The 25,204-nt window shown below is 45.6% G+C and overlaps 1 protein-coding gene across 1 annotated transcript in view; it reads right to left on the reverse strand.

The window, feature by feature from the left end:
• LOC147726646 (interleukin-31 receptor subunit alpha-like) overlaps nucleotides 1–25,204 on the reverse strand; it is a 672,471-nt gene that overhangs the window by 609,519 nt on the left and 37,748 nt on the right. Inside the window, exon 4 of the mRNA XM_086960699.1 lies at nucleotides 14,993–15,043. Coding sequence (XP_086816825.1) covers nucleotides 14,993–15,043 — 51 coding nt within the window. The remainder of the gene's footprint in view (nucleotides 1–14,992; nucleotides 15,044–25,204) is intronic.

Raw genomic sequence — 25,204 nt, forward strand, 5'->3', positions numbered from 1 at the left:
AAAGGGCCCACCTATCTGCATGACCTACTTACCCCGTATGCTCCTACCCGCCGATTGAGATCAAGTGGGACGGGCAGGTTAGCATGCCGACAATCAGAAGAGCTTGGATGGAAGATCGCTCCTTCCGCTTTTTAGCTGCCACACACTGGAATAAACTCCCCATAGGGCTCCAGCTGGAGTCTTCAGAGACAATTTTCCGGATAAAGCTTAAGACCTGGCTTTTTCCATCTGTAAGACCCCACGTCTAATCTTTCTGTCCTTATTGCCCGGCACCTGGTCCTCTCTGCTGCAGCGCAGGGACACACTAGCTAGTGTAGACATGTGCTTTATAAACTTGTTTATTATTATTATTATTATTATACTACACCATCAAAGTACAGCAATGAAACTTTCAGAAAAAATAATATTACACCATACTACTTAATAAGCATTGGCATATACAATAGGTCTCGCCTTTGGGACCTTATAAGTGGTTAGCCATGCAGCACACAAGCTGCAAGACTACAAACATCAGAAAGAAGACAGAGCAACCTGTCACATTTCGTTTAAAAGTGGTAGTTGCACTGGACAATTGTTTAACCACTTGTGCTTGAAGCTGTGCGCTTACAAATTAATTTCAATTTTAATGATAACATATTCAGCCTGTTCTAAGGCAATTTATCTTTACAAGGTCTGACACTTCTGGGAAGCCTAGGTTGAAGGTAGGAAGGAGTGAAGATAATACTTACTAGCACTAATGTACATCTTTGGGTAGAGTTCGCAATAAATAAGATCAATATAAAACTGCAAACGGATCAAGTGCCCTGCGGACGTCTCTGTTGGCATGTGTGCACCCAAGGCATTGATGAAAAAGGTGAGGCGCTGGCAGCGAGGCCTGCTCTAATTTTTATGTATTGCATGACTTGGTGTCTTCTGACTGACACCCCTTCAAGGCAGTTTTTCCTGTCCTAATCTCAGTGCATACTCCTTACCTCAAGTGGGCTATTCTTCCAAATTGTCTGCAGCCTGGTTCTTAGTATGCGCACATCGGGGCATTGCCTCCTCCTCAAATTCCTTCACCTTACCACCCGCTACGCCCAACAACTCTCGGAATCAGGATATGTTGTCTACGGCGTAGCCTTTCATTCACATCAATCCAAGTGAATCACCATAGACCATTACCAAGGAAAAGTAACCTTCTTAGATATATATGAACGATTCCCAGCATCACACTTTTTCTACATCAACATGTCAAGAGCAGTTAGGGAATTAGGTGCGACATTACACTTTAGCATTTAACTCGGCCGTACACTAGAACTACTTGGCTGTACATTTCAAACTTACACTTTAACTTTTAACTAGGCTGAACACAAGAACTTGGCCATACATTTGAACTTGGCCGTCTAGGTCGCCAAAGTCCCACTGAGCTGCGCACCTTGCGCCGTCAGTCCCCAATGCGCTACAACCAACGGTTGCATTACTTGACATCCCGGGCACCGCATACCGCACCGGCCCTCCGGGGTACCTTAACACAGGCATCCTCCAGAAGATTGTACTGAGTCCAAACGTGGTGGGTTAGGTCAGTAGAGTCCAAGACTACCGTCAGGTCAGTCCTCCTCCCCGCCTACCCACTGCACTCATGGAATCTACTCCTTCCAGATGTCCAACGAATGGCTGCACCTCCATTGTTGTGCATCCCCCTTTGTTGTAAACTGTCAGCGCTCCGCCTTCGTGAAGCTTTGACCATTCTCCCGGGTGGGTGGGTGGTTGATGATGCTCCTGTAACCAGTCTGTGGTCCGAGGGGACAAACAGATTGGAACCCCTGGAGCACAGCCTTAACACCTTCAGAGCGGCGCAAATTTTCGCGCTGTGCTGAAGGTTCTAATGAGCCAACGGGCTCATGACGGAACGGTTCCGTCATGAACACAGGCCAACCGGCGCTCATGACGGAACCGTTCCGTCATGAGCATCGAAGGGGTTATATACCTCTGGTAAGTTTTGTTTATGATAAGTTTCATTTTTCCACATCGCCAGCCTTTCGTTATAAAGCCAGCCCCACCTCCTTTAGGGTTGACTGAAGTTATCGCGCATATCTCAGTTAAATGAACCGACTATAGTCCAGTTTATACGACACATCTCTGCAGTGTTGGATGGTTACAATGTGTTCTGTCGAATGTTTTCTTTTGGAAATTTGCGTATATTGCCACCTATGCGGTAGCACACATTGCTGTTTCGTGACTGACATTTGAGGTTCTCGTTCGCTTATCAGTAGCCACACATAACAAAAACAGCCAGAGTAGCAGGAGAGAGCTGTATTTGTTTACACCAGAAGGATGTGACCATCATAAGCTGAGTAATACAGATGATGACATGTGTTACTTTTTAAAGAAAATATACACCCTGCAGCTGTGCATTGTTTATGGATTTTAACAATGCTGCTTGGCATATACAAAATCTCAGTTAATAGAAAGGAGTGGCTGTGTTTCGATATAAACCAAATATAAAGTAAATCTGGGAAATGAAATCTCTGTAGGGTTATTTCACATCCGAGTTGTATCTAACTATTGCAATTAAAACCTTAGCTGATGGCCATAATCATCACATGCCTAACTCAAGAATCAAGATATATGGGAAAAGGGTTACTCTTTGAAATCAGTGTTATGTCTAGTTTGTCACATGAGAAAGGTCCCCGACCAAGACACTTGTTTTACCATCTACAGCATTTCCTTTATTTGCTCCTGAAATTGATTGCACCTTAAGAAAATAGGGGATGCAGTCAAGCTTCCGTTGTTGCTGGAAAACAAGCAAAAGCGAAAGCACGGCGCGTTGTGGGTAACCTGAGCCACGAGGAATGCAGCTGCTACCCTATGCCCCGCTGCTCGCTACTGAGAGCAAAACGCAGTGGGAGTGAACATTAAACAACAATGTGGGATATGCACCCGCCTTCAGCCATTTGCGTGCTTTCATTTCTGAAAGACACACGCAAAAGCCAATACTGTGTGTGGGAGGAGCCAGACCCACACGGAGTTGTTGAGAATGCTTACAAGAAGCCTTGCAGAGGAGCGCATGCGCCTTTGCTCAGGCTCGAACAAAAAAACAGAGTCATTAACTGCTAACATTTTTGCAATAGTACAGTAAGTAGATGCCACACACTTTTTGCATTTCAAACGACTCACCTAATGCATATAAAGTATCCTGCGTCTTACAGCAGATAAAAAAATAGAACAAATTTGACACATCTGGTTTCAAAAATGTATAGGTTTAATACTTGTTATGGCAGAAATAATAGTAACATCTTGTTGTTTACGAAAAATAAAATCTTAACGTATAAACTCTAATGCTATCTGATTATTTCCAATGGAGGAGCATTAGCTAAAATGCTTTGGATTAATTTCAGGAAACAAGATGCATAATACATAGAATGTAGCTAACAGAGCGGCATACTTCGAGTTATACTCCTGTAGTTAAAATTTGTTTTAAAAAGTTCTTACATTTAAACCAAACATTAAGTAGGAAATGAGTGAATGAGAACACAATGGGGCCATATGTATCAGTTTGCAATATTCGTTGTGTTTTATGGCTATGGGTACGCCCCATATTCAGATAGAATGGCCGTAACCACTGTTGGTGCAATCCACGGTACCCAGGGCAAGCAGACATAATATATTCCACTTTCTCTCGGTCCAAACCACAAGCAGGGCAGATGACAGAAGCCTTTTCCAATTGCTGCTAAATGTTCTTAAGGGTAAAGAGCCAAATCTGAACCTTACATAACGGATTTTGGCAAGGGGTGGTGTAATTGTATCTAGGAAGTGTTCTATAGCCAGAACTGGTCTAACCTCCAGACACCATTCAGTCAATTGTCCAAAATTCCCCTTTCTCATTTGTTGTTCATATACATGACACCGATATATTGAATTTAAGACCTGCCCATCCGCCTTATGGATTTGTTCAGGGGCATCTCTAATATTGGAAAAGCCTAACTTCTTGCACTAACTATGAATGGACCTCAATCAAGAAACCTTTGTCTCGTTAAACCTCGTAAGAAGTCTCTATAATCAGATAACTCCGGAGTCAACCAAATACTTATTCAAAATAAAAGTGGCTTAGGTTGGGCCAAATCGGAAACGTGTTCTATACTTAGGTCATAACAGAGTGGATTTGGTGCTAGTTGGCACTGCAACTAATTCCCTTATGAAATGTTCTCAGCTGACTACCAAATTATGAGTGTCATTAAACCAACAAATTTCAGCTCCAAACAATGCAGTACTTCGAGTCTTGTTTTTTTGGGGCTTCCATTTAAATTTGTCTGATAAAGTAACTCCCAAATAATCAAACCTAAATACCCTGTCAATTTTTATCAGCTCCAGCTTTTACAAAGTTGTTTCTAGATAATCCCTTGCAGAAAAATCATATATTTTGTTTTGGAACAATTCAGCTCAAGATCACTGGTCCCACAAAATACTATGAATTTATCCAACAGGTTTTGGAAGCCCACTGGTCTTTCATAGGAGCAAATGCTTCACCCTATGTCAATGCCCCTCTCCCAACATCCTTTCACCACAATCCAAGCTAGCACAACAATCAAAACAACAATCCGCTGCCTGGAAAACATTATAGTCCTCTGCAGTGCCCTGAGGAACACTGAATGCATGTGGGGGTTATCCGTTTATTTGAGATCATCTTACCTTACCACCTGATCTGGTAAGTCAAGGTTTTATTGAGTACTGGGCACTCAGTCAGTGTATTATGGAATGCCTCTCTCATAAGAACAACAGGTGAGTTAACCCCCAGAGGGTCTAGTGCCAAGGAGACTGTGTGTTTGGCACATGAAAGAAATATAGGGTGGGACAAATTTGCTCCAAAAACACAGAAAACCAACAACTAGCTAAATAACAGTTTCTCTGATGATACTGGTGTACCTCCATGACCTGCTCCTCCAATGGATTGCATCCATATCTCTACCTCAGTCCTGTGTTTCTCCATCTGCTACTCCATGATAGGTTCTTTGCAATGTTTCAGTTGCATTTTGTTTAGCTCACTTTTCCACGCATGTGTGTACTATGGAGAGATCCATGAAGAATGTTATGCTGTTCTATCCAAAATTATCCATTTCACAGGTAAGAACAGCAGGGAACAGCAGTATGTATTTCAGCTTAAGGGAACAGAAGACTTTCATGACCTTCCCAGATTTACCTCTCTGTTGTTACACATTGGTAGTGAAATCCAGGACCAGGGATTCCTTATTACAGCGCACCACATTTGGGTAATCATGCCAGGAAGCTGTAGTAGATTGTTCTTATCTCTGTAGGCTTGCCACCACCAGGAGAAAGGGATATGTGGACGTGTTGCAGGAAATCTGGGGGCTCTCTCTATATAGGAAGGAATTTGCACAACCCTTCTGGTGCCACCCTGGATAGCCATAACTAACACCAGGTCAAAGTCTATGTCTGTCCTCTTGAGGTGCCCATCTAGGCACATGCTATTTCTTCTGAACCTGGCCTGTACCTTATATTCAATACACTTCACCCTTTGCTGCAGTTTCCTGACATGCTCACGGAGTTCTTGCTTTGAGGGTAGCATTGTGGCCAGTGATGACTCTATGTCGACCACTCTTTTAGCTATTTTGCATTAGTCCACCCCCAGAAAACCGAGATCAGTGGTCACTTAATCAATTTTCAACTCCAGGGCCTCTGTTTTTTCCCTAATCATGGCCGGATTTGGATCCAATTTGTCTGCAGATGGAGGCTCATGTCCCACCTATTCCATATTGATTTACAGGGTTTTGGGTGGTCTGAATCGTCCATAGGTGGTAGACATGGGTTCCTGCTTACTCATTGTCACTCCTTCTAAGGGAGTAAAGAGCAAGGGCCAAAATCAGCATGCTTCAGTCGATGGCAGTTCAAATGTCCCTCAAATGACACTGCCCCCGTTGGTAGTGCCACTTTGCTAAATTGCAAGTGTCAGAGAGGGACTGCACCAGTGTGCAACTAAAAGTCACATACTCCCCAATTAGCCACTCACAACAGTAGTGAATTGCCAAATTCAATGGGGACAGTATAACAGGCCTCTTCTAGTATTTTTTCCACAGGTACAGTATATTGCTCACCTTCACTATGCGGGCCACCATACACCATTCGCCATCCTATTTTCTGCACTGTTCAAAAGTGTCCCTAAACACTCTCCAGGAAGCCACTTTCAGGAGTATTGAGATGTCAGTCCCAGCAGGTGGAACCCAGGCGACACCATTGGTCACAACCAGAAGGTCACCATTGCCCGCACAGCTTTGCTGTGGGTCTTCATATGCCTCTTCATGCATTGGAGGGAGGTCCATTGACATCCACCATTTCTTACCATTCATTTGCTCCTCTGTCTCTGGGATCCCTAGGGCTACACAGTATTCAATCTTGGGGCAGCAGCAGGAGCACCATCAACTGCACCCACCAGCAGTGGCGGCTCCTCCACTAAGGCAGAGGAACGGCGCCTCACTGGTAATCCAGTGGCTCGTCGGAGGTCTGGGCAGCACAGGGGGAGGAGTGGTTCGCACTCCCTAAGTGCTTGGGCTGGCCCTGAAGCACTTTGCATGTTTCCCACCAGACTGCATTGCAGAGCCTGGTGAGGATCATGCAAAGCCTCCCTGTACCCATGTAAGCACCGAACCACGGTGCCCATACCAATCACAACAATATATTGCAGCATTGTGATTGGCTACAAAGGCCAATCACAATGCTGCACTGCAGCATTGTGATTGGCTCAGGAAATCCTGCTGCCCGGGTGCTTCCTTTTGCAGCTGCCGGCCGGTACTGTGACCGGAAGATGAAGAGGACGGAGGAGAGGCGGCTGTCGTCCATTTCAGGTAAGTACAGTTTTTTTTCTCCATTCGATTTACCCCTCCCCTACCCCACCACCCCACCTTCAGAAATGTGGTGGGGGTAGTACAATGTTCAGCTGCCCTCCAGTCAACAGTCTGCCCAGCAGATCTTCTGTTGGTACCAGCCCAGCTCTTTGCAATGCCTCACCACACATCCACTTCCACTGCACCTCCACTGACTTGGCAAGCTGTCACTTCAGTTGCCGGCTACCCTCGAGAAAGCAGGGCTGCAACTAGCCCGATGCTATGCCTCTCGGCATACCACGCTCTGCGAATGGGACAGTTCAGCGGAAGTCATCCCCATTATGAAGCACCTCTAGTGGCATTCAACAGTGCTACATTGGGCCTCCCTCGCCAGGATTCTGCAGGATTAAAGAGCAGTAGCGAGATCCCTAGGAACACACGTCTGCCCCACTATGTTGTTCTGCCTAAGCCCCAAAAATACAAGGTGTTTTAAATAACAAAACTACAACAATAACATACATACATCAAAAATAATTCAATAAATACAACTATACAAAAAAACAAATCAAACATCAATAGAATAAAATAATTTAAAAGTACAAGGTAATTCGATCGACGGGGCCAAGGCTGAGACTGTTGTTTGGGTTGTTCATTGTGGTTTTATCGGTAACGGGACTGCTTCATTAGCTTAACGGAGTCCGGGACAGGGTTGGTGGTTCCCCCCGGGATGTTTTCTCAGTTTGGAATATTCAGATGTGACAGTTTCGGGGGGACCCCTTTGTTAGGGCGGGGGGGGAGAGACCGGGAGCACGTAGAAGATAGCCCTCCTGCATTTCCCCTCTTTGGGTGGGGTTTCATTTCTTTCTGTCTTTCTCTGGGTCTTTCTATATTTCGGGTCTCAGTTCTTGGGCGACAGGCACGCTGCTAGGGGGGTAGGCCGTAGTCATCTGCAGGGATGCAGGGTGGGGGGTTGGAGGATGGGTGTTTTGTTTTTCGTTTTATTTCTATGGCCTTTTTTCTTCTTATCTTTCTTTGCCCTTTTCTTTTCTTCCTTTCCGGGTCAGTGTAATGGGTTCATTTTTATGGCCATTTCTGCTGTTTCATATGTGCCTCAATTCTCGCGATGTTTCAGTGCTACTGGGTGGACATTCAGCTGGCGCGAACTGTATTTGCACGCTCGCTTAATCCTGAATAGTATGTTTTAACGCCACTGACTTACACGAGGATGATTTAACTGTGGACATATTGCTATTTCGCCCCCCCCCCCTTTTTTTTCCGCAACTTGAGATATTGTATGGCACCTGATCCTTCTATCTTATATTATAAAATGGAACCTTTTTATCCTGTTACCAACTTGATATGTTTTACAACCAGTACGTATGGTGGACGTGGCAAATCTGCTCCCCGGGATGCTGAGTCTAGGTTTTGATTGTTTTATTGTGTTGCAACTGCTTAGCGGCCGGCCCTGGGGGTTGTAGGCCCGTGTTTGTACTTGGTTGAAATGTCAAATAAAGGTTTGCTAAAAAAAAAAAAAAAAAAAAGTACAAGGTAGATTAGAGCTAACTAACTAGAAAATTGACACAACAGAAATCTCAGGGTCTTATTTAGTGTTTAGCCGATAGGATACACAATCACAAATATGATGCATGTCTCGTTCACTGTATTAGAAGTGCATTATAGTCTATGGCAATTGTAGTAGGGCAGATGGGATATCTGCTACCTTTCAACAGAGTATTCACCAAACTTGAAATAATGTGATGAATTCTATTGTGAATGCATATAAGCTCTCACCCTAGTCTTAAAAAAGATAACGATGTGGAAATTTTAATGCCGGTCTTTGGCAGGACATTCCACATCTTTTCCCAGCCACTTCAAGCCATATATCCTATAAGATTTACTAACCCACAGGGTAACGTTAGATGATCAGAAGAATCCATGATTTCTCTTTTCAAAAGAGACAGATACACTATGAGAGCAAGCTCCAGTTGTCTATGATGTCACTCAGAACCCCAAGGGAAAGCATAACCACTACTCATTGTTACCCACATACAATTTTATAATATATATGGCCCACCAAAGTCTTCAGGACTCATGAGGGACTCATACAGATCATGGTGTACCCTGCTTAAGCCCCCTTACCCGTGTTATGCCTGCTGTCCTGCCACACAGCAGTGGAACCCTTTGACCATCATGACCCTCTTCCCCAAGAAGGCTACTTGACATCACGCCCATTCACCACCTTCAGCAGTTCGTCCAATATTTAAAAAGTGCCTAATGTCCCACCCTAACCGCCCTCTGTAATTACCACCCTTCCACACCCACATTAGAATAAGAACCTGGTGTTTACTGACACCCACACACACCAACCTCTAGTCAATCGATTCTCCCCACCTAGATATATTAAAGTACAGAACAAAACCCTTCCCCAAACTGCTGCAGGTGGCTAATCTCACTGCGCACAGTCACAGGGTTCCTTCCACCTAAGGGCCAACGATCTGCTGGAGGCCAACCATCACTGCACTCAGCTGAAGGAAAGGCCTTGTGCCTAACCTGATCTTATGGCCAACCCTCACATAGGGCAACTGCTGATGCGAAACTGTCGACAACTAAATGAATTTTTTTCTATGTTTTTTTCTGGATCTGGGATTTGCAAATCTCGCACAGGAAGTCTACATTTTGCAATAAAAATAAATACATTTTGTAACATTTATTTCAATACCCATGGCGTGTGGGGTCAGGGGAGGCTCACCCTCATTTTTAGGTTTCGCCTGGCGATTCGCTGCGCAGCAGCGTTCGCGCATGCGAAATCTAATGCCAGAACAGTACAGGGGCTTTGTCCCACCTGCTCTTCCATTGGCTAGCTCCATAAATGGAGGCTAGCCTTTGGAAGAGCGATCTGTCCATCATTGCCGGAGCAGATTCGTGGGCGTTCCCACGGTTTTTACTCAGCCCACCCCTTTTCGTATGTCATGCGGCGGTGGGCGGTGTTTTTTGTGTGTTTTTTTAGGTTTCTTTTGGTCAGTTCTCTGAAGATGGCGGCCGGGTAGTAGCCTTCATGGCGTGGTCCGCTTTAACACCCGACACAATGGCCGGTCCTTGTGGGCGATCTGTGCCTCGCGCCCAGGACTTTCATATGCAGGTGTGCGGCAGCCCTGCTGTCACTGCAAGGAGACGGTACATCATTGGTTGTGACCCACTCCTCCTCTTTTTCACCCCCTCCTGCCGTCACCTCTGCTTCCTCCCCTCGCATCTCGCTCTCTCCTCCAGCCTTATCCGTCGCCTTCCCTCCTCCTCTCGTATCTCCACCGAGGGCGGCGGGGGAGGCTGGTTTTCAATAAAGGTGGGTATTACTGTGTTTCTGTAAATATTTCATCAGCCAATCAACGTCTATGACTTGAAGCAAAAGAGAGTCTCTACTTCACATCCAGCACAGACAGGAGCCGTAGTCGTCCTATGCACGCGATAGCCTCAGCGCTGTACAAAGTCTGACGAAATGGAGTCCGAAGCAGCAGCAGCTCCGGATCAAGCACAGCCGCCTACCTCTCCCCCACAACCAAACAAACCGAAGAGTTGAGAACGTAATTATTTCCTGACAAGAATGATTTCCCTGACGAATGCTGGGCTCTCCTCATTTGTAGCACGATTAAGCCAGAGCAAGCAATAGACTGCATAGAGACACGCAGCGAACTGACTGTATAGGATGCAAAGTGTACGTGTGCTGCGAGAGCATTTGAAATTAAAACTTTTATGTTGTGGCTCCCTCCTAAAAGGGAGTTTTGTTGGGCTCTTTTGCTACGTAATTTAGAGCATTTTAACAGCTGTTTGAAACAGGCGATCTGCGAGCGAGGCGGCATTTACCTTTGGCGTGGCCCCCACAACCAGCTCTCTCTCCGTTTCTCCTTTCCAAACACGCCGTGCTGGAGATGCCTGGCTCCGCCCGCTCACAAATTTAATAGTTGACTCATTCCAGTTTACTTTTTTTCCCCTTTTTCGCAGATTTTCTTTTGCGAAATTGTTCACCTTCGTTGTAATGCAACTCAATCTTGTCATTCCAGATGAATTTGGCCTTAGTAACAACGCAGAGCCCAAAAAACATATAAATGTAGGTGAGAGAAAACGGGCAGGCAGTTAGAAACACAATAATGGCAAACTATCCCAGTATAGACAATATCCAGTCACCTTTTTTTGTCAGCCTCAACGTCATTTTTGTGCGCTGTTGCCCGTGAGAGGACTGCGCTCCTTTCAGAGCCCCCCGCCGCACCAGTTCCGTCACATTTTCCCCTCCTCCGAAACAGACTTTTTCGCATTATAATAACTGGCTTAGGGTTGGAAACGCAAACAGAGAGAGCCAGACATGGAGACGGGGGCCGGAGAGAAATGGATGCACAGAAACGATCCACGTCTATTCCATTGAGTGTCAGAAGAGCTGGGACACGGGCTGTCATGCGGGCGTCAGGTACATAGGTCGCAGAGAAGGTGTGGCGTAACGGCCAGAGCGGCCGACATTGACGTTAGGGAACCGAGTTCGAGTGTGAGCAGGGATGCTCAAACATTCTGTGATTCTGAGCAAATCACTTAATCTCCCTGTACCTGAAAAACGAATGTGACCTGGTGCTCATGTAAAGGGCTTTATACCCTCGGGTCGAGTTCGCGCTACATAAAATTGCAAAAAAAAGCAATAGCTTGTTCTCATTACTGTGTTCGGTGCACTGTGTAAGATAATGGCAGCCACAAGAGAAATTTTTCTGTGGCAGTCAGTCAATCAGAGCACAGCAGATACGCAAACCTGCAGTCAGTTTGTGAATCCTAAAATGACAGCAAGAGAAAAAGTTCCCTTGTCGACTGGTGTGCCTTTATTCTTTTAACTGGATTGCAAATCCTATTTGGATACATGCAGCACAGGTAAACGTGGTGTGGCCGGGCAGGTAGCGGCTGGAGGGAAGCCAATAGACTACGCATTATTTATTTATTTAGCTATTCAGTTGACTGTTGACTTCCCCCTGCTCCTACCCCGCCCCGCCTCTGCCCCGCCTTACAGCGTTTAGCTGTGCCAGCCGCCGCTGTTGGATACGCAAAGCCATTAAGGATCCTCAAATGAACTGACCAGGTTCACTTCACTACCTTGTAATGCTTTCAAGTCCACCCGAAAACATTTAAACGCTAATTTTCCCAAACTACTGAATGCAATTACACCAACCCAAGCAAATGGACTTCCACGGGTGAAGCTCATGTCAAGTTGGGTATGATTCGATACAGCCATTTTTCCTGTTCAGGAGAGTAAAGAATCCTAAAGCAATTGATATGGCAAATGCCATTTTTTTGCCTTGCCCTTTTATTTGTGGGCCTGTCCTGTTATTTGGCCCCCAACTTTATAGATCTGCAAGAAGCCTGCCATGCCGAACACAAATTGGCACAAAAAAAATGTATGGGAAAGTTTTGTGCAGATTTAATGGCATCAAAGTTATTAAGAAAACAAAAATGCCTTTTCAATTGAAAAGTCAGACCTAGCCATAACTATAGAGGCACCATCCCTGGTTCTCTGTATAACAAGTAAGCAAGCAAATGTGTGCGTGTGTGTGCATGTGCGTGTGTGTGCTTGTTCCTCTGGGGAGGAGGGAGATTGTGACAATTGATAGTTAGACGTTTGCCTATGAAAGAACTAAAGACCTGCTATTTCAATATCGCTTCCAACGTTGAAAGACAATTTTCTTGTTCTTGCTGTAATTTACATAACAATATCCTGTCCTACCGCTTGCTACTCACACCGTATAATCTATGGACCAATATAACTGCATTTTGTTAAATATTGCACTGTATTATATTATATATTGCAGTATTTACTATTTTATTTTCCTCTTTTTGTATGAAGGCGTTCTTTTGTAAAGACTCGGTCTTGTTCACGCTATATAAAGCTGCTGATAGATCCTGCACTTGGCATGGGGATGACTTCAAGGGATCAGTACATGAGTCAATGCTCTTTGCGAGAGAGCATTGGAGTTGAAGAGATATATGTAAGCAAGTAGGAGTTAGAGACTTGTCAAACCAAATCCCAAGATATTTATAATAGTTGACAATTTCTAATTTCGTTTGCCCAAAGTAAATTTTTGATTTATCTTACCGAAGCACATAATTTTTGTTTTTTCCATATTCACTATAAGGCCTTTAGATGCACAATATGTATTGAACGCATTTAACTTTCTTTGCAGACCCAACTCCGTTTGATCTAATATTACTAAGTCGTCTGCATCCAACAAACAAGATACATGCTTCCCATTAACTTTTGGGCTTGCACTTCTATCGGTCATCAAGGAAGATGGTAGGTCTGTGAGAAAGATCGAAAATAGAAGTGAGGCCAATGCGCAACTCTGTCTAAGGCCATTATTTATAGCTATTTCCGGAGTCAAACCCCCTCTTATATCTTTAATGACCTGTCCCCAGTACTGTCTATGCAAGTCTTGAATTATTGCTAGGAGATGCTCCGGAATATTATGACTTCTTAGTGTCTTCCTAAGGCACTCCCTATCCACAAGGTCGAATACTGCACGGAAACCAAGAAAGCAGCAGTATAATCTACCCTGCTGTTCCATAGATTTACGTGCTAATGCCCATAAGGCAAAACAATGATCTATCATTGAGTGCCCCTCTTTGAAGCCTCCTTGTTCGACCAGTACGATTGAATGTGAGTCCACCCAGTCTTTTAATCTGCCCAGTATTATTTTTGAGAATACTTTCACTCCAATATCTAGCAGATTAATTAATCTATAGTTCTTAGGATCGTTCCTATCACCTTTCTTGTGCAGAGGCCTAATAACGGCCCCCCTCCAGGATTTTGGGATAGTACCTGACTCTAAAACAGCTAAAACCAGGAAAGAAATTGTGCCCACCAGTCTAGCTGAGTTTTAATTATCACAGCAGTCAAATTATCTGGGCCGGGAGCTCGAGTTAGATATAGCTTCCTGATTATTTCCTTCACTTTTTCTACTGAGAAGGATAGAATTAGCTCTTTTACTTCCCTTCCTTTAAGGACCCTACACTTGCTTATTACTGGCACATTACTAGCCATATATAATTGACCTAAATGCTCCTCCCATACTGCCTCGTCGACTACACAGCTCAGGGTTACAGGGGTCCGACCTGAGGCATCCTAGATCAGCTTCCAGAACCCTTTCACATTTTTTATTTCTATTGTTTCCAGTAAATTCTCCCAACATTTTTCTTTAAAAATTCTCATCTTAGTCCTTACCAGCATTTGATATTCTTTCATTAGTTATTTAGTTTAGTTAGACCCTCCTGATCATACCTTAACCGTAGGGACCTTTCTACTCTCCTTATTATCCTTTTTTTCCCCCTACACACAGGATCGAACCAACCAGCTTGCCTTCTAAGAGGTGATCTTTTGTTTTTAACTTCCGTTTCCTTCTCTTTCAGGTCAACTCTAAGACATTGTACTATCTGATTAATTTTATCCTCAAACCATAAAATCTTCCGATCAGTAACTTCCTTCAAGGTTACATTCTGTTGGAAGCTTGCTAATGTAGCTAGACATTCATCTGTTAATTTTTGTAGTCAGAAGTTTTGTATATGACATAGTCTGTGGAAGAACTCTTTCACAACATTTTAAAGGCCCCCTCGTTAATTCATAATATAGGGCATTATGGTCACTTTCCTCTCGCTGAAGGAGTTCTTTTGTAAAGACTCAGTCTTGTTCACGCTATTTAAATCTGCTGATAGATCCTGCACTTGACATGGGGATGGCTTCAAGGGATCAGTACACGAGTCAATGCTCTTTGTGAGAGAGCATTGGAGTTGAAGAGATATATGTAAGCAAGTAGGATGAAATGTAAGGGAAAACCACCCTATTTCTCATCCAGAAAGGCGGCGAGATGCTAACTCTTTGTAGCATCCAGTTCTGTAATATAAAAAGGACAAAAATATGCTTCCCTACAATACAAGCCTTAGTAAAAAAAGAATTTGGTAGTCAATGAAATATGGTTAGATAGAGAATTCAATGTAGATAATACCAAACAATTACCATTTTTGTATTATTCGTGTCACTGATATAAAAGTTAACATGGTATAACTTATTTCCTTTAATAGGACATACTATGTTTAGATCCAACTTGAGAGGTCAAATAGCAGCCACGGCAATGTGAAATGAAAGAAAAAGTGTAATTTACCTGGGTCTTGCTTGCATTCTTGAAGATCACACTCTGAGCAAGCCAAAGGACCTGTGGTCAAGAAAAGAAGGTGATCACTAAGGTTTTATTCATGTAAAATTGGCATTTACGGACTGGTTGTACTTCAGAAAAAAGTTCCCATTGCATTAATGTTTCAAACTTTCTGCCCAAAGCAACAGCGGACAGTGCAGGTAAGTGTGGTGAGGCAGGTCGGGCGGTGGGGATATCAACAGATGACGGAATAGTATTTATTTATTTAATTTTCCCTATTTTGTCGTCTGTCGACCCCCCTCCCACCCCGCTGCTGCCCCGATGCACAAAAGCTTAGCTTCGAAAGCTAGAAAGTGGTCTCTTACCAGACTACAGCTAAGTTTGTATTCCATCTCGTACTTTCATCCTCTTCATCAAAAATATCAGACATACATCTGATTACTGTTGTTATGGTCATCTCTAAATTAGCGAGACAGCGCCAACTTGTGGCAGACTGTCACATGCACTGGTGTTGACAATTAAGTGCCGGTGCTGAGCACCGGAAACTACCAGCTTAAATTAAGCAGTGATTTGACCTGTCTTTGAAGCGCAGCAAATGTGAGAAGATAAAAATAAAATGTACAGGGATCTTTATTGCTATTTCACCTTCAGCACTCTAGCATAGGTATTTTGGGGGTGCTTGAGCACTCCCACACCCTACTTCCAGCGCCTATGGGCATATTATGCAACTAGTCTTTAGTACATTTTACTTTCCTATTTCTTATAGTGTCACTAAGGGGGAAATGTACTAAAATGTGGTGCAATCCACCACAGCAACTAAAGTTGCTCTGCAGTGTTGTGCCAAAAGGAGAGTGCAAAACAACATGTATTAATGTATGGTGCTGTTTCTCTCCCCCAGTGCTGGAGATCTTTAGACTGCCTAGCACAAACACACATAAACTTGCACTATATGGCAAGGGAGAGCGCATCCTGTGAAACAATAAATAAGACATGATACTTTTGCTACTTTGTGTACTGTACAATGCACCACACAAAGCAAGTTTGAAAAGTATATAGAAACTCAGACATTTCTCCTCCATTACGCCTGCTTTGAGGTGAAATTAGGTTGTGGCACACTTTTTAGTAGGAAGGGATTTGCACCAAACCCATGGGTGGATGCACGAGAATGTCCATGTACCATGGAAAGCCCCTTTGGTGCAAAGTAGCATAAACTTTGCATAACTTTGACCAGCATTCCTGTACAAATCATGATTTGTGTTATAAAGTAAATTCCATCAGAACACTGCCCGGCTTGTGTAACAAACATAACACAAAATTGAACAAAGTCTTAGTAAATCTGGCCTAAATATGTGGGTTTCTCTTCCTACTCCCAATCTGAAAGCATACTGCCCGTGATCAGAAGGTATGGGCAGAGAAGGTATTCAACTACATGCAAGGGGTGGGCATGCTAATGCACAAGCCTACACTTCTTTGTGGATTCACATGCTTTTGCAGGTTCTCCAACACAGGAAAGTCCCAAGTCCACCCCGCCTCCTGAGTATGTTCAAAATTTACCATTCTCGTGCAATGTCTGCATGGTCAAAGGACATCTGTAAGGGCGAAATTCAGTTAACTATGACTTTGTGAAAGGATTTGAAATTACCAAGGCAAATTATTTTCTTTGTGCCCTTAATTTAAACTTAGGTGCTCAAAAACATGAATGTTCGGTGTGACAATTCATCACATATTGAGACAGGGTATCAAAATAATAGACAGTGTAACAGTTATGAGAAGATTTTCAGTGGATGCCTTCAAAGTCACACACTTTCAAAATCTGAGGAATTGTAATATTTCAGTGTTATCCAGAGCTCATCAACTGCAAGCAACAAAGAACACAAATAGGCAGCATCTCGATATAAGTATAAAATAACAATGTTTTACTGATTAATCTCAATAGAGTTGTAACTCTTCAGATGCATACTCCTACATCCAGGAACTGTGTAGTTTTAAACTTTGAAAGTAAGAATAGATTACATTACCAAGAAAACCTGGAACTAGACTACAATGTATTCGTTAACAATCCATCACTGTATAACCCAGTTTATAAAGTTCCAGGCAATAGCAAACAAGCCCTCTTTTCTTCCAGTCAGCTATTTAAGTGCTTTCTAAGTTCTGTTTTTAAGCCCTTAGTGTCTCAGGCCTGGTTCTCTGCCACTGCTGCCATCTGCTCCCGGGTTCCTAGGGGTCCTTCGACATCTTTGGCTGCCTGCGACGTGGGCTCTCCTACCTTCGCTGTCCTGTCTTGGGCCATGGTTTCCCCGGGTCACTGCCCTTTTTGGGGTGTTCTGCCTGGGGGGGGTCCTTCGGGGTTTCCTCCGGGGTTTGTGTGTTCCCTGGCCTTCTGGCTTTTCGCTTGCTCAGCGCTTGTTGTTGGTTGGCGTCTGGGCTGGGGTCGGTCCCTGTGGGTCTGCCGCTGGCAAAAACAATAGCGTCTGGGCTGTGGTCGGTCCCTGTGGGTCTGCCGCTGGCAAAAACAATATCAAAAGTGGGTGTTTAATCGCAAAAGGAGCAGTCCTTTAGCCGTCACTTCAGAGGATCATTAAATCCTAAGTTCATGTGTTTCACCAGTCTTTTTAGGGCAACATCTTAAATATGGAAATGCGTGAGACAATGTCTAAAGTCCTGACTGGCTTCACAATAGGGGAACCATAGCATGGTACGTCAAATAAAGTACTTTTGCAATTAAACACCCATTTTTAGGTCGAGCCTTTGCAGCGCATGCGCTGCAAAGGAAAACAACCTTTTCCTAGCGCTTAGGCTTTTCAGCCAAGCACGTGCACGCGTTGCCATTGCCTTCAATGGCAATGCGTGCACGTCAGGAGATCCACTCGTGGGAGCGCTCGCAGCGCATGCGCTGCAAGGGAAAACAACCTTTTCCTAGCGCTTAGGCTTTTCAGCCAAGCACGTGCACGCGTTGCCATTGCCTTCAAAGGTAACACGTGCAAGTCAGGGGATCCACTCGCGGGAGCGCGAGGCCCTGCTGGTCCCAATTATCGCTCCTGCGAGTGAATCCCTCCCCCCTGCTGCCGCGCGAGCGCTTTTCTTGTTTCATTTTACTCCTGTAGCCAGACTGCTGTGAAATGTTGTCATCTTTACTACTTTGTACTGACCGACAGAGCAGCCATCTTTCACTGCATGATCTTTCATTTAAAGAATATCAGCTATTTTACACCCTACATACCTGCCTAAAGATATGAACTGCTGCGTCTTACTGATTAAATGCATGTTAATTTGCCAACATCCTTGCCGTAAGCATTTTATCTCTGTTTGGATTGCGTGGCAACAGTTTGTTTATTTAATTATTTTGCCGTGCGAGTCTGCTGCCGCACTTGCCGTTTATTTAATTATGTTGCCGCACGAGTTTCACTTCTGCAGCCGCCCTTTTTATTTCCATTGCAGGGCTTGACCGAAGGCCAATTACAAAACGTTGTGTTTTTTTAAATACTCCAGCTTTAGACATTTTAAGCCCACGGCCGTCGTAGTCAGTATGAGGCTGCCTAACTGTAAACACACAAGTCTTACAGTATTTTAAAAGCTTCGTAAACATTTGTTGGCTGACTGCTACTTTTAATGTCTAATGTCTACTGGTTAATTCAGTGTTTGTGAGGTTTGTAGCGTTGCGCGCAAAGCGCTACAGGAAACTATAACAAGTAATTGAACCTGCCAGTCACCTTGAAGATTAGACTGTAGTGAGTAGTAAAGTAGACTTTTTTTAAACGCACACCAAATTAGGTCTATAGCATAGAATGCCTTGTCACTATTCAGCCTTTAGGCACTATGTCAGGTTTTACTCCCAATATGTGAAGTCTCTCCTACGTCTCTCGCGTGTTATGTTATGTTATGTTACGATAATTTATTGTGCGCACAGATACTCCAGACAAGGAGCGTCCCGGCGCAGAGACAAGGTAGACCATAACACAACAGGAGAATAAGAACAAAAAACAGCTAAAACAGGAAGGTTTTTATAGCCCTCCGGAAGGTCAAGAGGTCCTCCAACAGCCGGATTTCGACAGGCAGGGAGTTCCATGCTGACGCGGCCATTACCCTAAACGAGCGGCCTCCCATGCGACTGAGCCTAAATCTGGGGACCACCGCAAGGGCCAAACCCTGGGAACGGAGGTTACGGGAGGGAACATAAAAGGAAAGACAACTCGATAAGATTTCCGGACCAATACCTCTCAGAATCTTGAAGGAAAGGCAGAGAACCTTAAAGAGGATGCGCTTCCTAACAGGAAGCCAATGTAGGGAGCGAAGGACACCTGCCACCGAGCTGAATCTGGGCAGGCCAACAATCGCCCTCGCCGCAGCATTCTGAACCCGTTGCAGACGGGTTAGCTCGGCCTGGTTAGCCCCAGCCAGGAGAGAGCTGGCATAGTCCAGGCGAGAGATGATAGTAGCCTGGATCACCAGCTGCCTGGTTGGGGCGTCAAAGAACTTGAGAACAGGTCTCAAGCCCCTTAGAAGTCCAAAACAACAGGCCGCAGTTTTTTTAGTGTGCCCTACAAAGGAGAGGCCCGCATCCAGCCATACCCCCAGGTTTTTCACCTCCAATACCGAGACCGGAGTAGGTCCCAGCTCTGAGGGCCACCAGTGGTCACCCCACAGCTCCACTCCTTTACCGACAACCATCACCTCCGTTTTTGTGGCATTTAGCTGAAGGCAGTTGCCTGTCAGCCAGCTAGCCACCGCCTTCAGTCCAGACTGAAACCTGGGGGCCTCAACCTCCGCATCCCCGCTGAGAGTAACCGCCAGCTGTGTGTCGTCGGCATATGAGACCAAAGTTAGGCCCCACTGCCTAGCGACATCAGCCAGCGGTCTCACGTAAAGGTTGAACAATGTGGGGCTCAGCGAGGACCCTTGCGGAACCCCCATGGCCAGCGGTTGGTAATTGGACTTGAAGGGAGGGATGGCAACACAGAAGGAGCGGTCATCTAAAAAGGAGCGGAACCATTGCAGCGCCTGACCGCCAATGCCAGTCTCCTCGAGCCGATGCAGGAGGATGCTGTGATCTACCGTGTCAAAGGCGGCGCTGAGGTCTAACAAAATAAGCGCCGCCGTTTGACCAGCATCCAACCTTGCCCGGAGATGTTCCACCATTACAAGTAACGCGGTTTCCGTACTGTGCCCAGCACGGAATCCGTTTTGTGTGGGGTCGAGGGCATTGGTCCGTACCAGATGTTCCGACAGGGCCAGATTGACATGGGCCTCAGTAATCTTGGCTGGCCAGGGTAGCAACGAAATGGGGCGATAGCTTTCAGGCTTGGACGGGTCCAGGGTGGGCTTTTTAATAATTGGGGACACCACGGCTTGCTTCCACTTAGCTGGAACAACTCCCGTTTCCAGGGAAAGATTGACAAGGGAACATACAGCTGGATGTCCCATAAAAGCCTGATCTCGGAAGAGAGCAGGCCTTACTGGATCGGATGGAGATCCAGATTTGACTTGCAACGCAAGTTTGTCAAAGCCTTCCAAGGTAAGGGGGGGGAAGACAAGCAGAGTAGTCTGATGGTGGGTCCCATTAGTACTTTCCCGACTGGACCCTATGCTAGGGAATGTCCGATAGATGGCTTGGACTTTCCCCAAGAAGTAGGAGGCAAGGGATTCACAGTGGGAAAGGGAGCTTACGGTCATAGAGGTAGTCCGCTTCGTCATGAGATCTTTTACGGCCTTAAAGATGGCTTTCGACGGATTCGAGCTGTTCCGGAATTCAGTGGCATAAAAAGCCGCACGGGCTCGACAGATGGCACGATGGTAGAGCTTGACGGACCTTGCGTATGCAGCTTTTAGATCAGCCCCATAGGTTTTCCTCCAAGCCCTCTCAGCCCGTCTACAGGCACCTTTTAGGGCCCGAAGTGCGCCATCGTACCAGGGACTCGACTCTCTGGAGTTGATTTTAGTTGATACAATAGGTATCAGAGAGTCCAGGGCCCTAGTGATCCAGGAACAGAAGAGGTCACACCCCTTTTCTACATCCGTCAAAGGGCCCAGCGGCTCCTCTAGTAGAAGACGGTGGAAGTCTTCTAACCTAAGCTTTTTCCAGGCCCTCTTCTGGACCCGTCTAGCCGTGGAGATGGAAGGGGTGGCAGAGACAGGGCATAGGATGGACACCAAGAAGTGGTCTGTCCATTCCACCGGAGAAATAGAGGTGATTTGAGTCCCCGGCAGATTAGTAAACAAGGGATCCAGAATATGCCCCCCCAAATGGGTAGGCTGGGAGACCATCTGGGGAAGTTGAAAGGCCTCTAGGTCAGAAGAGATGGAACGCACTGTCAAGCCAGAGAGGGTGTCGAAATGCAGATTCAAATCGCCCATGATAGAAAAGTTGGCACAGTCTGCGACCAAAGGGCCAACAACATCGGGGAAAGCATTTCTAAACGCCACATCACTGCCGGGCGGACGATAAACGACCATCCCGGACAGGGTAAACTCAGGGCTGACAGAGACCTTAAACAAGGCACTTTCACACCCAGAGATGTTTAGGGCACTCCAGACACAGGAATAGATGGACTTAACCACTAACACTACACCCCCACCCCTAGACAGCCTATTCAAGGTGTACATAGAATAGCCGGGTGGGCAGGCTAGATTTGTAATAGCGGTGTCAGCATCCTGTAGCCATGTTTCGGTCATGGCAAATATGTCCGGTGCTTCCTCCTCAATAAGGTCATAGATGTTCTGATGGTGTTTCAGCGCAAACCTGACATTCAGATTCAGGATCCGCAGGGTAGAAGGAATGTCTGTAATACGGCGAGTCTCCAGGGAAATAATCCTTGGGAGAGGACGCGGAGAGTCAAGATCCCACCCATTACAAGGGCAATGATACGGGCCTCGCAATGGGTGTACCGGTGGTAAGGTACAGCAGCGGCTTACCTGACCGATGGCAAACAGGCACTCCCGAGAGTAAGTCAGCATGGTGGCCCCAAGATGGAATAATAGTCCTTAACCAGAGCACCGCGACGTCCAGCGTGTCCTTAGCGCGGACGGGCGCAGACGGGCACGACTCCGGCCACGCGAGGACACGCCCGCTGCGCGATCCCGCTGCGCTAGGGGAGGAGCTTTAAGTAGGTGTTCCCAGGCTGCTCCTGCGCACTGAAGCGCTGGAGGCTAGAGACACCTCGATCCACTCACCCCACTCCAATATGGCGGCCAAAACCGGACAGGGCACCCACCCCAGAACCAAACCCGCCCAAACGGCGGTGCGTGTCTGTCTCTGGCTGTATTTCATCTATAATCCCCCTCCCAAACAGCTCCAGGCCCACCCCCGCCAGAGCCCATGCCAACTGCAGCCTTATGTAATCCTGCTTGGTCAAGGTTTCAGACAACGTGCTGATGCAGGTCCATGCACCGTGCCAGCCCCCCATTGCCACCTCCCATTGTGCACCCTGCACACAAGACGTGTCCGCATTCTTGAGCAGATGGCTTGTTGGAAGCGGTCTCCCTGAAATCATCCGCCGAACCTCCCTCTCGCAGAGTGGAGGAGCACCCAAACAAAACCCTCCTTGTTCCCGGGTCTCAAGATCAGGGCAGGCTTCAACCCACCCATTGGGAAGCGCTGCCGCCTGAGCAGAAGGCAAAATGGGCCGCACCAGACGCACCAGAAGACACCCCCCTACCCTTTAACGCAGAGGTCTTCAAACTGTGGGGCACGCCCCCCTGGGGGGCCGTCGATGGGTTCCCAGGGGGGCGCAAATACCTCTGCAAATATATGTAAATGAAGATGGCCTGGAAGTGAAGCAATGTTTATTTGCTGCATTTCCAGGCTGTCTTCATTTACTCGGAGCCAAGAAGCGTGAAGTGGGGGCGGGGGTCAGTGAATGTGCTGGCAGGGTCAAGAAGTTGCTAAAAAAAAAAAAGCCTCCAAGCTGTAGCATTGTAGGCTAATTTTATATTGGCACGCTCTGAAAAAGGTAGAATATTAGCTTGATGTGTTCAGCTGGATGGCAGCAGGATGAGGTCGAGTCCCAGGGCCACCGTGAGGCCTCATCTGCATGTTCTGCCTCACTCCAGAGGGCCAGCACTGGAGGGCACGAGCAGGCCCACAGTCAGTGGTTGCATGTGAATAACACATTTTGAAAACTTCTGAAAAACAGTGTGTTTCTTTCAGCAAATGTGTCGACGGTTATTTGGTGAGAGTCTGGAAGATTGTTATTACATAAGAAGAATATTCTAGCCACTGCGTTTTGTTTGGGAGCTCATTGCCCTAATTTATTAGCATTATTTGGGGTTCTTCAAAGAAAAGAAATATTCTTTTTTGAGTATTGGCTAAAATAATGAAACGTGACAGAAAAGATTTGACTCATGGAATAATTGGAGTGTGATTAAACTCACCTAGAAAATGACAGACTTGAGTAAAATGAGCTGCATCCACCATACAAATTTGCTGGTAGAAAACGAATATTAAATATTTACCGGCTTTCTTTCTTGAAACGCCAAAGCTTCCATCTTCTTGCTGCTTGTATCACCAGTGTCTGTACTATGTAAAATGTTTTCATTTTTTTATGTTTATGACCGAAACAGAGTAATATTATATTCAATGTTCTGTCAAATTAAATACCGCCTTCTCTAGGTGCTCTTCTACATCTGTCACAACACTAGGCCTTTTACAGTGCTCCACATCTGAATGCAAACTAAGCAAGCGTGAATTTTCCTTGATATTACCACACTCGACAGTGTATTCAATTGGAACTGGCAGAGCTGGCGCACATTGGGTGCACACCAGGGGAACTTCTGATTGTTTCTTGCCACGAGTAACATAGCAAGGGGGAGCTGTGTGTGTGGGGGGGGGGGGGGGGGGTGGGGGGGAAATCGGTAGGTTTAGAAATATGTGAAATTCAAATCGCTCCCTCCGGAAAGCAATGCTGGGTCTAGTGGCTTGGTGGACTATTGCGTTCTCTACTGGAGCATGTCTTTACCCTCATCCCCCTTCGCCTCCCTTTTACTCATACCTAGCCTCCTACTGCTATGAGCTCCACACAAAAAAGAAAATTCAATTCTTCCCTCTTCTATACCTCCACTATTATTTTCAATCCAAAAAACAGACTAACATGTCTACCACTCAAATTAATTTCATAATTCACCACTTATACTGTATGGGTTCCAGAGTAGCATGCTACTCGCCAAAAAAGCACTTCAACGCCCCACCAGGGGTAGCAAAAGCTATGTAAATGCAATTACAATACAAAGTGTTTTGTGTTTTCACAGTGAATTAAGTGAGCATAAAATAATGTAAGAACAGCTTAATAATTATGTGGAAAACGCTGCTGCTGCAGAACCCCATAGTTCCTGTGGCCCTGACTTTAAGGGACTTAATCAATTAATGGCTGGTAAGAAGGCTGGTTTCTTCATTAACTTTGTGCACTACCACCCCACCTTTCACTTTCAGGCAGAGCCTCCTCAAAGTTAGCATCAACCATTCAGGGGCCATTTTTCGTGTGAAAGCGGAGTCCATGGGTAGCAGGTAGAAGGCCAGCAGGGTTGCATTCAGATGCAGAGCCCTACTCTTCTCAACCCCAGGGGCCTCACAGTAATGGTCTTTGAGACAGAGGAAATGATTGAGATACTAGATATTGTCAAAGAGAAGGCTTAGAATAGGGAGCACTGTATGGGGGCTCATTTGTATGCTTACAAATGGTTAGAGACCGTTTCTTCAGAGAGATAATCCTTGCCATAATTTTTGGAGTGGGGCCCGACTCCAAAACATTTTACTTAGGGGGGGCTCTGAGCAAAAGAGTTTGAAGACCTCTGCTTTAACGCAACCATCCACGTGCGGGTATGAACACCCCCCCAATACCGCACGTGCCCTGCAGGGGCGTGCATCCCATTCTGCGCCGCGCATGCTTATCAAAGCGCATTAAGATAGCTCAGCGAGTTAATGCAGCTGTGGCAGATTAGTGCGGGCATTTTTTTGCTGCGGGTTCGAAATCATGCACAAGGACATAGTTGTTCAACCAGTTGATGTAGATAAAATGAGTGGTACCGAATGCTATACCTTTTTGTTTCCGTGCGTTTATATTACTTTTATCTCCTCCTCTTTCAATATTTGGTCTGCTCCAGTCTCTTCTCTTTTTCTTCTCTTCGAATATGCTACGGATTCTCCACCCTTCTCCCCTTTTCTTTACTTTCTGTGTAATGCTTGATGTTTGCTCCTTCGCACCCCCTCGAGCTCCCTAGAAAGGATTTGGA

This window comes from Lissotriton vulgaris, chromosome 3_1, assembly GCF_964263255.1.
Source record: "Lissotriton vulgaris chromosome 3_1, aLisVul1.2, whole genome shotgun sequence".
Classification (NCBI taxonomy): domain Eukaryota; kingdom Metazoa; phylum Chordata; class Amphibia; order Caudata; family Salamandridae; genus Lissotriton; species Lissotriton vulgaris.